Source organism: Ptychodera flava, chromosome 4 (assembly GCF_041260155.1).
Source record: "Ptychodera flava strain L36383 chromosome 4, AS_Pfla_20210202, whole genome shotgun sequence".
Taxonomy (NCBI): Eukaryota; Metazoa; Hemichordata; class Enteropneusta; family Ptychoderidae; genus Ptychodera; species Ptychodera flava.
Window position 1 is genome coordinate 7241136 of NC_091931.1, and position 18949 is coordinate 7260084.

General features: G+C 38.1%; 3 protein-coding genes across 3 annotated transcripts in view; all 3 read left to right on the forward strand.

The window, feature by feature from the left end:
• On the forward strand, positions 1-7042 carry LOC139130796 (C4b-binding protein alpha chain-like). The gene is made up of 9 exons (XM_070696584.1): positions 1-314; positions 759-944; positions 2605-2964; positions 3193-3678; positions 4467-4586; positions 5231-5359; positions 5659-5783; positions 6601-6724; positions 6983-7042. Exons 1-8 carry the CDS (start codon positions 224-226, stop codon positions 6604-6606), a joined length of 1503 nt encoding a protein of 500 aa, XP_070552685.1. The 5' UTR covers positions 1-223; the 3' UTR covers positions 6607-6724; positions 6983-7042.
• Positions 6640-13401, forward strand: LOC139130578 (matrilin-2-like). Its single transcript, XM_070696327.1, has 8 exons — positions 6640-6724; positions 6983-7105; positions 7638-7766; positions 8419-8550; positions 8791-8910; positions 9569-9724; positions 12879-13004; positions 13223-13401. The coding sequence occupies exons 1-8, from the start codon at positions 6640-6642 to the stop codon at positions 13399-13401; spliced, it is 1050 nt and encodes a 349-aa protein (XP_070552428.1).
• The window catches only part of LOC139130797 (sushi, von Willebrand factor type A, EGF and pentraxin domain-containing protein 1-like), a 20007-nt gene continuing 12703 nt past the window's right edge, over positions 11646-18949 (forward strand). The window contains exons 1-3 of the mRNA XM_070696585.1: positions 11646-11736; positions 12879-13004; positions 13223-13345. The gene's annotated coding sequence lies outside the window, so the exon portion shown is untranslated. The remainder of the gene's footprint in view (positions 11737-12878; positions 13005-13222; positions 13346-18949) is intronic.

Consider the following 18949-nt stretch of genomic DNA (forward strand, 5'->3'; position numbering starts at 1 on the left):
CAAAAGGTCAGAGTTCACAGAGTTCAATCGCTGGAAGTCGAATCTGGGGGATGTTGCCACTTAGCTTTTCCTGTGTCCTATGCCATCGTGTTGTGATAATTGTCACATGATATCGAATTTAAAGTGCACTTCCCGGAGTTACCGTTGGCTTTCTGTGTAAGACAACTGCTTGACGAGACTACTTGGAACATCGACCTTGTATCGGGAGAAGATATTTGCCACAATGCTTGCTCGAACATGGTCCGTCGCCGAGAAGTTTACGTTGGTTGTTCTTCAGTTCGGATTTTTAATCAATGTGCAGTCAGCTGTCGTAGGTAAGTGAATTTTTCATAAATCGTAAAACTAAAGTCTCTAACCCAGATACTCTTCTTGAAAACACTGTTTTGCTATTACCGCGTAATGGCAAGACACATCTTAGTTGCACTTGTCATGTATGGCCACTGCAAAGAATGAAATATTGTAATAACTTTTATAACAGAAAGGAAGAATTTAACTTGGCGTTGTAGCTCAGAGAATTACCTTGAGTCTAGCATAGATCATGGACATATAGAGAAGCAGGCACATGATAACAGCGACCCTTCTACCTGCATGATACAACTCACCATGTTGTGAGAAATTTACTTTGCAGCATTATCAAAATTTTGCAATCTGTATTCCCTCATACAGTTTATTTATAGATTAAGATTTCTAAACATCGTTTCAAAGCGACTAACAATCATTGTAAGTAGGGTAATCCGTGAAATATTGCGTTTTATCAGCCGACGAGCCTGGCGGAAGATACAGATGTCCAGATATGGGCCCACTTCGCCGCGGATCAAGACTTGCTTACCACGGCGGTGCCACGATGATATACCGATGTAACCCTGGGTTTACCATGTCCGGTAGCAACTTGGTACGCTGTTTACCTACAGGAGAATGGAATCTCCCTAAACCGACATGCATAGGTAAGATAGCAATCCGCTCAAACTTCAGACCATACAAAACTATCCAGACGTTTCATCTAGTGCTTTATTCTCCTCGATGCTGCAGATGATGAAAATTCATGGATTTTATATTGCTGAACGAATGATGAAAGGGAAGGAGCAGATATTTAGATAGTATCCATTATAGAGTTACTTCGCTGCCATTCCTTCAGTTCAATTCAACATTACTTTCTTTTTCATACGAAAACTGGGCAATGATGATGGCGAAGCAAGTAATTGACACAACGTTTATCCAACACTTGATGGTGAACACACTCACCGTTTCGCAGTCGCACTATACGCATACAGTCTGAATAAAGAGTTTGCGTTGATTCGGCCTTCAAATCGGTGACTTACAATGCCGACCGGAAGGAAACAAATCAAATTCTGAGAATAAAATATGATCTTACGTGACAAAATTAAGCAAATTTTCCTGTCGCCAGTCGGTATATTTTCAAGTTTTTACCATAATGATTTCAAAATGCTGAAAGTGTCCTTGATTTTGATGGCGCGTTAATAAAAAATGTCGGTATATACATTATCAGAGATAAAGAGAGTGAATTATATTATTGAAGACATTACATAGTCATTTACGTAGAGGTTCCTGTACATGTCTCCTTAAAGGGGCAAGTCCTTAATATTTGGTTCTCGCATTAGTTCTTGCTGACATTGAGTACTTAAACGGTAGTAGCCCTTTTTATGATTGAATATTTATCAAGTTGGTCAATTTACTTAAGATAAAGCTGATAAATAACATGGACCTTAAAGAGTTCACAGTGGAATTGAATGTAAATGTTTGTTGTTGAGAATTCTTGCACAGCCGACTTCGGGAAGTGATAGCTGTGACGTCAGTGATTGACAAGTAATTGTTTTACCCGGACGGGATGAACACCAAACGCCTTCCCATAGGCTTAAACATCATGTGCGCATGCCCATTACACTTCGAGTAACGTTGCAGTTGTGTATTCTGAACCATAGACCGTAGGTCTGTGTCTGAACATGCCATCCCCGCACAGACTGGTCGTCACATACAAGGGTCGTGACAATCGACATTCCCTATTAGCTGCAGTACTTTCTTTGATGTAACGTAAATACCATAAATGTTGACACTTAAAACTTCTTTTAAATCTGAATAACACTGAAACACGATCCGGACTAATTTGGAATAATTGGATAGTATAGTAATGTTGGTTTAATCTGCAAATGTAAGCTCATCTGCTTTTCCGTTTTTGCAATACAGCTGTAGGGCACCAATCACTTTTGATAAATTTGAATAATTAAAGATCCAATTCTCTCGAATTAGTTCAATTTCAGAAAATTACTGTGACGTCATTCGGGAATTCCCTCCCCTGCCACTCGGGTTCATTGATCTCCGCATGTGGCCTTATGAGGTATAATTCAAAGTCCAGTGTCTAATCTTTAGTATAGTAGGTTGTTAGAGTTTTGAAATAATATATGGCATTCAAATGTCGTGACAACTGCGTGACCTCTTAAAAACAAAACCCAACAAACATACATACATAACAGTATAATATGCACGGAAAATTGTTGCTATAGGCATACTTAATCAGCGCAAAATTGGGATTGTAATATACAGTCACTGCGACTTAAAAGATGTTGCTTTCATGTGTTTTCTGCGTAGGTAGTGGCTGTCCCTATCCAGGCAAAATACAAGAAGGCTCCGAAAAACAGAGCTATGGTGGCAACATTATCTCGTACAAATGCTACAACGGCTACGTGATGAGGGGGTCGTCCACCATCTACTGTGATGGGGAGAATTGGAACGACACTGTTCCCGAATGCATCGGCACTGTCGCTACGGCTTTCGCGAGGGCAAGTTTCTGTCAAGACCCTGGTAAAGTGGACAACTCGGAGAGGGTTGACTATGAGAATGATGGAGCTGTGATATTCAGATGTGCCCTTGGCTTTGAAACAATAGGATCTTCCGTCATCCGCTGCTTGTACAATGGAGAATGGAATTCACCAAAACCAGCATGTGCTAGTAAGATCATACTTCTCAACTTATCAGTGTAATCACATATCTATATTATGAAGATTGTTTCACTCGATAATTTGTAATCCTTTTTTGGTGAATGTTGATAAACAGAGTTATTATTTTGTACATTCAATTGCTTATATATTTAGCTCTTATTTACATGGCTGCATGCATATTTATGTTTTTTTTTTCTCGATATCGTGTAAAACGTATGTTGTTTTTGATCACACTTAGAGACTGGCTGTGTGTCTCCTCCTGTGGTCACGAACGCATACTCACAAGAACTATACCGTGGCACAGTCATAAAGTACACCTGTTACGAAGGGTTCCTACTGCGAGGATCTAGAGCCATCTTCTGCGACGGTCAGAAATGGAACGACACGGCGCCGGAGTGTGTGCCTAAGGGCGTGACAGGTGATTCGTTCGGAGGTCGCACAACCGCCAGCAAGGTTTCCCAAGGAGGAGGATTTGTTCAACTCGAGTCTGAAATCACAGATGAAAATGAAAGCCTGTTTAAAGTTGAAGGTGGAAAAACTTGTAGCAATGCTCCTCGGGTACGATTTGCCGGTCACAAATACGGAGAGAGACGAGACAGCTATGGAAATCGTTATTTTGTGGTAGTTTACGATTGCAATGCGCAGTACAGGCTGTCAGAGGGTGACTTGGAATTATTCTGCAGTGAAGGCCGGTGGAGAGGCACGTTACCGGTGTGTGTACCAGGTAAACTAGAATTATCTTACTTGATTTCGCACTTGCATTCTTGCATTGTGATTTGTCATGTTTTGAACACTGTCCAGTAGATCGCGCAATTGCTGCCCAAGGTCAAAAAAGCAGAGTAAAATCTATGCTTTGGCTGCTTGAGCTCGTGATTGTCTGCTCTGAGTGATCAAGCATTATTGGTAATGCAAGCATCTTAGAGGCACTTGTACTTTTTCCAATCCTGAAATGTAGTACAATGTACTAATCTGTGAAATTTGCATTTCTTTCGCAGTTACTCAGTACATGTACCGAAAGCAAAATAATCAAAAATGCAAGTTTGGGGATTCACTTCACTTTCGGCTTTTTCCTGTCAAATTAACTTAGACTGATAAAATAGACCAATACAAAGTGCCACTCTGCGCTACAACGACGAAACAAAGCAGCCTATGAGAAATGCATGCGTGAACTGAAATAATTTAAAGCAAAATCAACGAACAAGCTTTTGTAGTATGTTACTGAAGATTTGTACCAAACTATTCACTTTTCACACTTTCAATCGAAGTGACGACTTTAAGATCTTAATTACATACACAATGAGGTCCGATGGCACTTACAACATTTTCAACCAAGTACGAATCCCATTCTGCAATAAATATTGAAGCGTATACAAGTTAGTGGTGCTGATATACCATGTCCAAATCAGTTAGCAGCGCATGGACAAGGTTGTCATGCTTCATGGCTGTAGTTAAGTTGGTCATGAGTGTTTTGGCTAAGTTGGTCATGAGTGTTTTGGCTTACTTTTGTTTCAGATGATCCGTGTTCGATCGACAATGGCGGATGCGAACATATGTGTGAACTGGATGATGTTGGAGGCGTTCAATGCATTTGTCACGATGGCTACCAAGTAGTGAACCGATATCGCTGCGTTGGTATGAGCATTTTCATCCAGTCCTCTGTGATCGTTATTCTGTGATCGTTATTCTGTACTACTTATTCTATGGGTAGTTATTTTGTGATAGTTATTCTGTGATAATTATAATTATTCTGTGGTAGCTATCCCGTGCTAGTTATTCCGCGGGTAGTTATTTTGTGATAGTTATTCTGTGATAATTATAATTATTCTGTGGTAGCTATCCCGTGATAGTTATTCTGCGGGTAGTTATTCTGCGGGTAGTTATTCTGTGATATAGTTATTCTGTGTTAGTTATTCTGTGGGTAGTTATTCTGTGATATAGTTATTCTGTGGTAGTTATTCTCCACCAATGACAAAATATTTCACGCCGAAAGACAATGTCTACAAAATCGATAGTGTCGTAGCACTCTAACGTGACCGATATTGCGAAAGTGATTAATACTGTATTTTCATCACATCTTGTGACGGTGGCGTGATCTTGACCAAGATGCATGTCGAGACACACCATGATGACATATTCCAGAACCACATTAATGAAACCTGCTTGAAATGATTATATTTTAATACGTAAACGCAAAAACGTGTCACTGACCTTGTGAAATGACTTTTGCAATTTTACCTTAACGAAATATATCTCACATTTTTCAATATTTACAACAGACATAAACGAGTGTTTAGAAAATGGCGGCCACGGTCCTTGCAGTCACACATGTCAGAACAGGAATGGTGGTTTTGAGTGTGACTGCCCTGGAGGTTATAGACTGATGAGCGACGAGTTGAATTGTCAAGGTAATGTATCAGACCCTAAATTGGTCGTGTCAGTCAGTCAGACCGTCAGTCAATCAGGCAGTCACTCTACGAGATGTCAGGTGCACTAATCAACAACTTTACGTTGTTCGTCAAGAAAGCAAGTCTGTGGGTTTCTTTAGACGATGTATCACATAAAGCAAGTTACTTTGAAAGGGTACAATATAATCGACATGTAAGGGTGATACTGATACAACAGTAAAATTTGTTGATTAATCAATGACCTGACAAATATTGAATATACAATAACCGTGTTGTCATTCACATCTGTACTCTTACAGTTGTGTTGGATCCGTGTCTTGAAAACAACGGGGGATGTTCTCATCGCTGTCACAACATTAACCAACAAGCCTTTGTAGTTGCCCCGATGGATTCCGTCGTAGATTTGACGGAAAGACCTGTGAAGGTGTAGTAGATTTATATTATTGTCACAATGGTACACTCTGTCTCCATGTTTATCCTTTTAGTCGACTTTGATTCCAAACATAATACTGTAATCACAATCAATCAATTGCATTTGGTTAAATTTAGATTATTGTCGAACTTCACCTGAAATTATCCGGTAACGATAACCGAGATACAGCAGATTTATACTTTAAATCGTTGGAAACTGACAGTGTATCGTTCAGCGTTAAGTTTGCAGACGATGTCTCACTGCGCATAGTTATTTAGGCTGAAAATTTGTTCATCGAAATAAAATACTATCATATGAAACAACAAGATTCGTACGCAGCGCTTCCAAACGACTTCTTTCATACATTGACTTTGACCAAGTCCCAATAATGTTGGACTGTTAATTAACAGAGAGGTCTTACTTCAGATCACAGACTCTAGTAGACTACAGTGTAATCTTCTGAACGTGAGAAATAATACGACACTATTGGTGTTCGTATCTTTTTCCTTGTATAAATCATTAGACCGTGAAACTCATACGCCAGGTACAGAAAACTGGCCAACAACGAAGCTCTTACTCGACGAGCTAATGACCAAGCAACCATTAGTATTCACAACATTTTATGATCTCTTTAAGCCTTACATTCTCGCAAAATAGCACATATTGCATCATTATTACCAAACTATGTCATTCTATTTCTGATACTTCTTATTAAATCTGATACAGCGATAATTCCAGTTATAACGACAATTCCACTTTCATATAATAACGGTCGGCTTAAATTGTGCGAGCTGCTCGGCTTAATTGAGATGTGATATCTATTTTACAGACATAAATGAGTGTGCTGAAGGAAGGGGCCAATGTTACGATGGAGGCTGTGAGAACACGCCGGGATCTTTCCGATGTGTCTGTCAACAATGGTTTCTACATGGCATCAGATGACAGATGTATAGGTATGGCATACGAGTCTTCACTTATAGTCCATGCATACTTTTAATCATCTTAAGAGGAAACGCACCATACCAACAATCTTTGCCAGTAAACTCCATGTTGTACCGAAATTGTTGTTGAGTTTTGATGATTAAGAGAATTAGGCCAATCAGGTCACACGAATTTGTGCAAACATATGACAATGAACTGAAATGCCACTTTTGATTTTTACTTGCTTGTTTTAATTATCTATTACTTTATCTTTTTGTGTCCCTCACAAGACATCGATGAGTGCACCATGGACAATGGAGGTTGTTCTCACCAATGCAGGAATACATGGGGAAGTTATGCGTGTCAGTGTCCTCGTGGATATGAACTGTCAGACGATGCGCACAACTGCGTTGGTCAGTACTCTTCAGTTGCTATGCCACTTATGTCTGTCTGTCTGTCTGTCTGTCTGTCTGTCTGTCTGTCTGTCTGTCTGTCTGTCTGTCTGTCTGTATGTATGTATGTATGTATGTATGTATGTATGTATGTATGTATGTATGTATGTATGTATGTATGTATGTATGTATGTATGTATGTATGTATGTATGCGTGTATGCGTGTATGTGTGTATGTATGTATGTATGTATGTATGTATGTATGTATGTATGTATGTATGTATGTATGTATGTATGTATGTATGTATGTATGTATGTATGTATGTATGTATGTATGTATGTATGTATGTATGTATGTATGTATGTATGTATGTGTGCCTCCTAATACAGACTTCGAGATGTATGTTCTAACACGTTTTGACTGAATATGTTAGAAGTCATGTAAGGCTTGCTGTGTTCGAAAATCATGGCGAGGTACTTAAAATCACTTGTCAGCTTGTTGTTCGATAAATTGCTTGCATAAGCTCATGTTTATCTTACTTATGTCATTCAGATCAAAACGAATGCCTGAATCCATATTATTTTTACCAATGTCCCTATGGATGTGAAAACACGCCTGGATCATTCCGTTGCCGATGTCCCCCTGGCTTCACCTCTGAGCGTAATGGTATAACCTGCATAGGTAAGTCGACTGTACAAAAGTCTCATATTTTACCTACTCGCCTTTTTGTCGAGGGATCTTCATCGATGAACAATAGTTTTGCCGTATATTAACTGGAATGTACGTTGCTCAACTTTACCTATAGGGCCTACCTATCGGCTTAAAAAGTATCACCTGATCCACAGAGACTATTTATATCGAGAATAGATTTACCAAATTTGAACAAGGATATATTTCTGTGACTTTTGCTATTCAACAATTGTACTCATCTGGTTCCTCTGCACGACATAATCCAATGTACATCGATTTCAGCTGGTAAAAACAGGAAACATTCAAAAAGTACGACACAAAATTATACGGAAATCCATGTGAAAAGATTATTTAATAAATTGTAAAACGACTGCGAAAAGTGTACACTAGCGATAGAGAATTGTCAGCAATTTTCCCTGACACTTCTTATGTTTCGATGACCTTCTTGGTATTGCGTAGTGATTGCTCACTTGTATTATATTGATCAGCTTCAGCGGTGACGTCAGAGGTATGAGACGACTATGCCATGCCTTATTGTACCACACAGACGTTTTGACACATCGACATTCAGTGCACGAGTGTATTTGTCATGCAACTCGAATAGAACGATTCAGTTAACAAAGGGATCATACTTTCTTGGCAGACATCGATGAATGCGCAGAGAATTCTGGTCTAGGTCCCTGCGAACAGCATTGTACTAACACTGGAGGATCCTTTATGTGTTCATGTGTGGAAGCCGGTTACCAGCTATCGCCAGATGGAATTTCATGTGAAGGTTAGTGTAGTTTGTGTTATATAGTTTATCTGCATACTTTGTTACTTTGATATTTTTCGCTTTTTGACACTCTTTTGGTATTCTCCCGAAAGTTGACAATCAATTTAGATGCTGACGTCTAAATGTCGTCGAAATCTTATCTAAGTAGAGACAATGGTTTTACAAATCAACAAGACAAGGCTCGATTCGTGTATGTTTAATCATTTCTCATCCACATGCATGATCCGTTCTCATTAACAGACGTAGACGAGTGCCTTGATGAACATGCCTGTCATCACATCTGTGTCAACCTTCCCGGTGGTTTCAGGTGTTCCTGCCATCCGGGATATATTATACTACCAGACCGAAGTACTTGTGAAGGTATGATTTAGTTTACAAGTCGATATGAAAACATATAAAATTGCAATATTGAGGAGTTCTTTGTCAGTCACCTGTGGAATGATTTATACGGATGATTTAGGAAACGGTGTCAGATGACTGAAAATGTTGAAATATCTTTCCGCACAAAATATCACAGAATTCGTTCCAGTAAGATTTATTGCTGTTGTTAATTTTCGTGATGTCAATAAATTTATGATCGACATAAGTAGGCTAATAGCAATAAACCACACTCAGTGATGGTATACCACGAGATTTTGACAGTGTCACGACATATCCACGAGCGATAGCGAGTACACAGAAGTGAACTCGTCAAAACCGAGCGACAGTATATTGAAATTTTATCATTGAACGTCAAAAAAGGATTTTTGCTCTTGTCGAGAGCTCGCGCGTATACCAACCGTGCTATATCGCGAATATACAGTGGCACTGTTCTTTTCGCGTCTCGACCAATCAGATCAATGTATTTGCGCCATCAATATACTGGTATCATCAATACACTGGTATGAGATAATAATAGTATCACAGTCAATTTCAAGATGACAAAGCTACCCAGATCGGTTGAAGAACACACCAAACCTTCAGTACAACTTTGTTAATTTTGTAGTAGCATATTATTTTGGCGCCTTTTATGTTGCAGGTTGTCGACTTAACTCATACAAAAGTATGACGGCAAATGAATGCATTGAATGTCCCATCAACTCTCATACTCGAGGAATCGGCAAAGCAAGTATCAGTGACTGTGTGTGTAACCATGGATTTGCAGGTGATCCAAGTCAAGATATACCATGTGAAGGTTAGTGGTTTTGTTAAGGTATAATATTACCTCCTTTCACCAAACTTTATTAGCATGTCGGATCGTCCTCAAATCACAGGATACCCAAGGGAACCTTCAGTAATTACAGGGGGATGGGCCGGGGGAATGGGGGGTCACTTTTTAGAAAACAGTTCAAGGGGGAGGGTCACTTTTTATAAACCTATCTTGGGGGAGGGTCACTTTTGACAGAAGCTGATATTATGGCCAAAACTTTGATTGTCCGTGTGATATTTCCTGAATAGGAAATCGCCAACAAAATACGTACACACTTATAGACCGCCATGCATAGTGGAAATTCCAAAATCAAATTTCTTGCACAACCATAGACTTGTAACCACTCTAGTCTAATCAAGAACAATAATCTAAATAATCAAGCATACATAAATGCACAGATTTATCTAATTTTGTACTGAAAAAAATTATTCATAGTTTCATCATAGACCCCCATGCATAGTGTATAACCACTCTAGCCTTATCAAGAACAATAATGTGAATAATCAAGCATACATAAATGCACAGATTTATCTAATTTTGTACTGAAAAAAAATTATTCATAGTTTCATCATAGACCCCCATGCATAGTGTATTGACATTTTGGTGAAATTCCAAATCAAATTTCTTGCACAACCATAGACTTGTAACCACTCTAGTCTAATCAAGAACAATAATGTGAATAATCAAGCATACATAAATGCACAGATTTATCTAATTTTGTACTGAAAAAAAATTATTCATAGTTTCATCATAGACCCCCATGCATAGTGAATCGACATTTCAGTGAAATTCCAAAATCAAATTTCTTACACAACCGTAGACTTGTAACCACTCTAGTCTAATCAAGAACATTAATATCAATAATCAAGAGTACACAAATGCAAAGATTTAACTATTTTTTTATTGGAAAAAACTAATTTCATCATAGACACCATCATGTGAATAGTGTGAACCAACTTTTTAGATGAAATTCAGAAATCAATTTCTTGTACACAAATGCACATTTTACTTCCTATTCAAGCAAAGTACATTTAAATACATTATCAAACATATATAATATACAGATATTACATGTTTTGTTGGGGTAAATTGTCAATAATTTGCCTGATAGACTCCATGTATTATGATTTGATATTTTTGGATGAAGCACTAAATCAGCCACATCTTGCCTTCTTATAGTTGTACAAAATATGGTGACCCTCCCTTAAATGTATGAAATACTATATCTCTTCAAAAATTCTTGCGTGATAAATTGCAACTGTCCCTCCAAAAACACCAGCCCTCCCCTCTGTAATTTTTCCCTAACATAACCATTGAATCAATTGTTATGTAAATTTGCTGAAACTGTTTTAGTTATTCCTGGGGAGAATACCGCAGTGATGGGGGTGGGGGGAGGGTCAAGTTTTAGAATGTCGGACAAGGGGAGGGTCACATTTTAGACAGGAGGATAGGGGGAGGGTCACATTCTATGGTGCAGGAATGCGCGAAATTCCCCCGGCCCACCCCCAGTAATTACTGAAGGCTCCCTAAATTCCGATACAAGTACGAGTATTGCAAGTCAATGCATTGGTAGCACCAGCCTTTGAATATGCCAGGCCATTGCTCTAATTACAAAACTTTGCACAAGACAAGGCGACATCGGATGTGGTCAAGGTAGGTCGGTATTCAGACTCGGCCCTGGTCAGGTTATGTCATTTCGAAATGGTTGCATGGAAACGCAGGTCACAGAAGGTCAAGTACTAAACTTTATGTGAGACCGTTTGAGGTAAATTTATATCCATAAAGATGAATAATTGCGTTATTTTGTATCAACGGACGTCGTGGGACACTTGTAAAAGACTTATTATTCTTTTTGCCCTTGTCATATTACAGACATCGATGAATGTGAAATCGACAACAATGGTTGCTCTGATCATTGTGTGAATACCCCTGGCAGTGCTTACTGCGCATGCCCCGTTGGATTCGAACGTCAACTGCCAGAAGAAAAATGTGTATCGGTAGGTAGCCGATTATATTTCCTTGAGCTGACAAAGTAAGCAAACCACCGCAAAGAAACATGAAACTGTTGAAGAAATACCTAAAAGTGGTTATATTTATCCGATCCAATCTTGATCAAGTTTACAATATTACAACTCTTGGACCTGATTTCATTTGCATACTCATCAAAAGATGTTAACCTCCACCGACCAGAAGGCGTCACGGGAAGTCTCATTACTTATAAAGAAACTACGAAGACAAAAAAAACATGGTTTTCCATTATTAGATGCAAGACATAATACTTAATATTATAATGTAGCAAGTAGCATTGACCCTGAACAAGCACATCATAGACTTCAGAAACACGATGCCAAGAATTAACTAAGAAATGACATATAAACGATATAATTTGAAATTATCTTTATGTGGCACGATGCGTGTAATAATTATTTGTGTTCTGCATTTTACGACGACTTAAAAGATTCTGCCATACTGCAAGAAAGATTTAGTTTTTGACAATATTAAGATCAGTCCCGGAGTGCTGGCGGCTTTTAAGTTCCAGGCTAAAATATTATCATCCCGTGTAGTTCAGCATGTAATGCTTGGCGATGAAAAATCAGAGAAAAAGAACGAGATATGACTGACGCACAACCTATGTCGACGTAGCGGAACCGCATATATAAGCGCTTTAACGTTGTAAGTTCGACTTCCGTTTGCAAAATAAAAGCTCAGTAACTCAGGTAATGCTGGGCGTCAGCCTATCGCACATATTCTTCCAGAAAGACAAAAGTAAGTCTGTTACAACAACATTAAATAATGCAACGAAAAAACTCTATACCACTAAAACAGTACGTACGCAACATTAAATCCTAGCTCAAGTTTTCTTGTTTTTAAATGCTCTTAACGAATACAATCTGAAGTGAAATTCAAAGTTAAATTCGTTTTCAACAATTGTCACACTCTTGACATCCTCTCACAGAATATGCATGATCTTTCATTAACGGGAAGTTGATAATCATGGCGAACAATTTCGACGATAATTGAATTAATGAGTAGAACATCCAAAGTTAGCTGATATTTTCTTCCTGTGCAAAATAAATCATAACCGTCATACAATGAGTGTAATTCGTTGTCTGTTGTCCGCTTTGTTTTATTTTTAAAGACATCGATGAATGCAGCCAAAATAATGGTGGATGTGAACACAATTGTTTGAATGGCGAAGGAAGTTTCATGTGTTCGTGCAAAGATGGGTACATCGTAGATCCCGAAGACCCTTACATGTGTATAGGTAATGTCACCTTGATATTACATTGTCATTAAACAGCGATTACGACAACGGTGATAATGACCATGCTCGCGTTGACCACAAGTAGAAATGCGACACTAGTTTGCGTATTTCTCCCGAATTTAGTCGGAGTTTGGTAGATTATAATATAATGCCATTCAATCGGTGTAAAACGTGAAATTTGTGATGTTTCTTACATTATGTGCAAATTTTCTCAACAGATATCGATGAATGTGAGCATAACAACGGTGGCTGCAGTCAACTTTGTGTCAACTTTGACGGTGGTTATCTATGTGAGTGTGATGGTGCATCAATCATGACGGAAGATAGGAAGTCATGCGAACGTAAGACACATACACTCCTTCCGTATGGGGTGAGAACACCGCCAAAATTATCTTGAAATCTTTATTTAAACTTATCTCATCATTATTATTCCATTATTTGGTGATTTGGTCATTTTTACGTCCTTATTTGGTCTTTATTATGCGATTATTTGGTGCTTATTTCGACATTACCTTGACATTATTATGAATTTATTATGTTAATTCGGTTCTTTTTCAATTATTCGGCATTGATGTCTTGATTTGGAACTTATTTCATCATTATTTTGCCATTATTTTGTGATTTGGTCATTTTTATGTCATTATTTGGTCTTTATTACGCGATTATTTGGTCATGATTATGACATTATCTTGATATTATCTTGACATTATTATGAATTTATTATGTTAATTCGGTTCTTTTACCATTATTCGGCATTGATGTCTTGATTTGGAACTTATTTCATCATTATTATTCCATTATTTGGTGATTTGGTCATTTTTATGTCATTATTTGGTCTTTATTATGCGATTATTTGGTCATGATTACGACATTATCTTGATATTACCTTGACATTATTATGAATTTATTATGTTAATTCGGTTCTTTTTCAATTATTCGGCATTGATGTCTTGATTTGGAACTTATTTCATCATTATTTTGCCATTATTTGGTGATTTGGTCATTTTTATGTCATTATTTGGTCTTTATTATGCGATTATTTGGTGATTATTACGACATTACCTTGACATTATTATGAATTTATTATGTTTATTCGGTTCTTTTTTAATTATTCGGCTTTGATGTCTTGATTTGGAACTTATTTCATCATTATTTTGCCATTATTAGGTGATTTGGTCATTTTTATGTCATTATTTGGTCTTTATTACGCGATTATTTGGTCATGATTACGACATTATCTTGATATTATCTTGACATTATTATGAATTTATTATGTTAATTCGGTTGTTTTGCTATTATTTAGTATTTATGTCTTGATTTGGAACTTATCTCATCATTATTATTTCATTATTTGGTGATTGGGTCATTTTTGTGTCATTACTAGCCATTATTATGCGATTATTTGGTCATGATTACGACATTATTATGACATTAGCTTGGCTTTCAATTATTTGACCTACTTTATTATCTGAACTCATTATTTGACCTGCATTTGAACCCTACCCAGAAATCATTGCACATCACAATGGCGGCTGTAATTTGGTCGGTCTCCTCGGATAGAGAGAGAAAAGCGGGCTTTGCTTAAGTTTTAAAGCGCAGCTCAGCATATCGCGTATCTAGAATAGTTTATCGTGCTCGAAAACATAGGTCGACCACGATTTCGGATTAAAAATCGATTGTTTTCGGCGGCGGAACTGGGCGCTCCATACTGGAAGTCAGCGGGCTGTCGACAGCCCCAGCACTGCCACGTAGACTCTCGTAGAGCCACTAGCACTATCGTAGTTGATAGCGCTTGTAGTGTTGTAGAAAAGGGCACTAAAACGCTATCAACTACGGTGGTGCCTGTGCGTAGAGCTTAAAGGTGTTATTATAATAATACCCGAACTCTATCATATAAATCGGCCCGACACGGTTTACATCATGAACTTGGGTATAGGGCCTAAGGACGTAGGGCACAGCAGCAATGGTGGGGTCCGGCCTCGACCTCAACGCCTATCTGCCTGAGTCTATGAAACCCATGGCTATACGTAGCTGTGGGTCGATCCATAGCTGTGGTGTTTTCTGACCGGATTCCTGCCTTTTAATGGCTGGTTTTGATTACGATTTTGTGGTGGCGGGGTTAAAATAGTAAAAGTCAAAACCAGCCCGTAAAAGGCAGGAATCCCGTCTGAAAACACCACAGCTATGGACCCACAGCTAGGCTATACGCATCGAGGCAGCATTTTTAAGCTTACTCAATTTTAATAGAGCCGTCTTTTTAAAATTGTGTCCTAAACATTGTGTTTAGAAAACTTCAATGTGATTCCGAACGATTCCTTTTTTGAAGAAAACGTCGAACCTTTGTAATTGAAATATATAAACCATGATTTATCAATGTGATATATATTATGCTAAATTACAATAGGCCTAAATCCGAAATTATTTATAGGTGATTAGAATGGCATGATGTAGGCCTAAACAGGGCGGAACTTTCCGATTTCCACTGTACCCGATTATCAGAACTTACTTTTAATTTTCTTGGTATAGTTCTGAACGTTTTAAAAGAAATCCGTTTCTCATAACTGGCTTCACCAAATGTAGAAATTATTGCGGTTTTTCAATATGATTTGAGTTGGGCCGGTGATCTTTCATTTGTACTTGAGTACAACGCGTCTCTATACATGCTATAGCCGAGATATTGAGATGTAAGGTTTTGAAATCATTTTTCTAGACGATATTATATGTAAAATTAAATAAATTTAACAAACAGGAATCGTACAATATTTGGCAAACAATTTATATGGACAGAGTCGGTTGCAAAAATGTAAACAATAAGCAGGGAGGAAATTTTAATTCCCGTGAGTATTTCAATATAAAACTTCCAAAAGGTAAAATATATTCGTACATTTCCAAGAATTTTCCATAACTGATGCATCTTTGAAGTTACGGTTACAGGTAATATTTAATTTCTTCCTATATGCCCGTGGTATAAAAATTGAGTGTGTTTCAAGTCCTCGCATACCGTCCTTCCCGACATGTTATTTTCAAGAATACTCCTTGCAGTAAATGTTTAAATTTGTTTTAATAATTGCCAATGTCATGATACTGTACAAGACACGGCACAACAGCTGTGTGTATGGCGATGCTTCGGTGTATGCAGTATGTTTTATTTGCCTAATCAACACAGCAAAAAATACGTAAAACTTGCAGCTTGAGGAAACAGCGACTGCATGTTCGGCCGTGTGGACTTGATAAAAACAATTGTTTTCGCTATTAATATCGCGCTCTGCGGAAGAAAAACAACATCGCATAATCGAAAGGGAAAACAAAAGAAAGAATCAAAATCGTGCATGGGGAGACAATACAGTTTTAAAGGTTGGAGTCCTCACAACGAATCAACATACTTCTTTACGGGGAAAAGTCATAAAGTTTCATGACAAACAACGCAATAAAAAGTCGTTAGGTTAGCGACCGTGCCCCTATGAGTTTACGATAAAAATAACATATGTTCGAGAATAGTTCCTGACAAACAAAAATGTAATGTGGCATACGTATGATAAGACATCTTCACTGAACGAATATTTCCTTGATACTTATCACCGGCTTTTCAGACTGTAGCATACAGATGCAACTCTAACTGGCCTTAAAATAAGATAAAAGAAAAGTAGGCCCTATTGCTTTCTCATTTTTTTTCATAATTCTCGTCTGGACTCATCTGGATGAGAAGGCTTCAATAATGGCACGAATATGCTGAGATGATTTGGATTCTAATAATACAATCAAATGCAGTGTGGTCTATATTTGGCAAATAAATACGACAATATAATCGCTTTGTCAAGGTCAAACATATTTACGAAAGAGTATATAATAAACTATAGATCATTAGGAATAAATCAAAGAATGATTTCGGCGTGAACTTCTATTGAAGTCTTGCCTTTACAGTCACATGTAGAAATGTTTTATATTCATTACATTGTAAATAAGACTTGACAACCGGAAAACTAGTTCCTGCAGAAGCATTTATTTAAAAATATATGGGGGTGTCGGAACACAGGGATGTCGCAACATGGGGTGTTGGAGCTTCAGGGCGGTCACCATCAACTGCCACCGCATTGGCAAAAATACGAGAAACTTTCGTGTCTAATAACATAAACGTCTAAATAACATAAACACATAATCTTGGTCGCACTTCGCTCCATGGAACTGGGGTAACATAATCCTTATACCTTTACTGAGCTGTGCGCAGTGTGCGAAACTCACCGCGCAAAAATCTTTACTGGTCAAGCGGGCCAGCAACTTTAGAAAATCACTGGCCCTGAAGGAAATCAACTGGTCCCATTATCAGGTCAAATCCGTTGAAATATAGAGGATTATTTACCCGCGCTCAGTATAGGGCCAAGAACATTGTGATTGAAAAAATAAAAAGACACCACTTCAAAAACCTAATATCAAACTGTTTTTGTGTCTTTAATTCTTTTAAAGCAAAATATGAAGATGACTATCAAAACCAAAAGTTGGGGTAACTGATCTCAGTGCCAAAAAAATATGGAATCAGTGAAAGGTTAAGCACAAACTCATAAGACTTTTTTATTTCCTAAAAAATAACCTTTCACAAAAATATTTCTAACAATGAGAAAACGAGCATTAAGCGCGGGCTTGAAATATGTCCCAATATGGAAAAGCTAGGCGTCCAGAACTCCGATCAGGGATGGGTAATTAAGTTTTGGCAGCACAAACACCGGATCAAACACAAATGGAGTCAATACAACATTTGACTCTTCAAAAAAAAATTCTGGCTTCTCCTCTTTGAGGGACTCATCGTCAAATTCAAGGAAGGGAATACAAAAATAAGGGCAACTGATGAAGAGAAATAATACTGAAGTGTCGAAATCCACGTCAAAAGACGAATCACAAATTTAAAATGTAATCTTAACCACATAAAGGGACTGTGGCTTAACCTTAACTGTGACTAAGGCAAACAGCCATCAAAGTCAGAACTACTTTCCACAATGTTAAGTATTGGACATTTACTTGACGTCCAACATATTTCCGTCATACACAATCTATATGTCGGGTCTAATATCGTTACTAGACGACACAAAAATGGCTTGCCGTCTGTCGCAGCACGCCGGGTTTGAGAAATTGCCGATATTTTACTTCAAGCTGATACATATCGGCGATTTTGGGACTCTAAATTATAGTAATCGACACTGGGCAATTCTAGAATGACTTGCCTTGCGTCTCAACACGGCGGATCTGTGAAATCACATATATTTACTCGATATTTATCGGCGATTGGGACCATATCATGGTCACTAGAATGACTTGCCTTGTGTCTTAGGCACGTCTGATCTATGTAAAATCTCCGATGTTTATCGGCGATTCCGTGACAAATGTCCGATATATATGTCAGAGATTTGCCACCTCACAGATCTTGCAAAACCCGCCCGGCAAACCCGATTTCCTCAATATGGCTCTAACTTCGATACTTTACGATACTATACTTGTCAAATCGTGGGCAAATAATTGATGTTTATCTGGGAGATCACCATGTGTAAAAACTGGTCCAGTGGTCTAGCCAAGCCCGACTTCCGTAGTCCGAATCTGACTTAAATTATACGATACTTGTCTAAAACAGTGGGTAAATATCCAACATCGGAGATTTCACCATCTCACATATCTGACCATAAAACGTAGTTTTTTCTCGAGGGTCCACGATCTGACCAAACAATTCTAATTTCGATACTGTGTTGTCCAAAAGTCCAATGTTGCAGTGTCCTCGAAATTCAGTTTTACCGAGACACATGCAACACGGTCGATGCGCTATAAAACAATTACGCTATTATGACCACAAGGAGATCTTGAACCTAACAAATGAAATGCTTTACAAATGGAGAGGATATTGCATAGCGCCACTCATTACTTTGGCGATAAAACGTGAGGTGGGCCTAAGGTCTTTGGCTTTG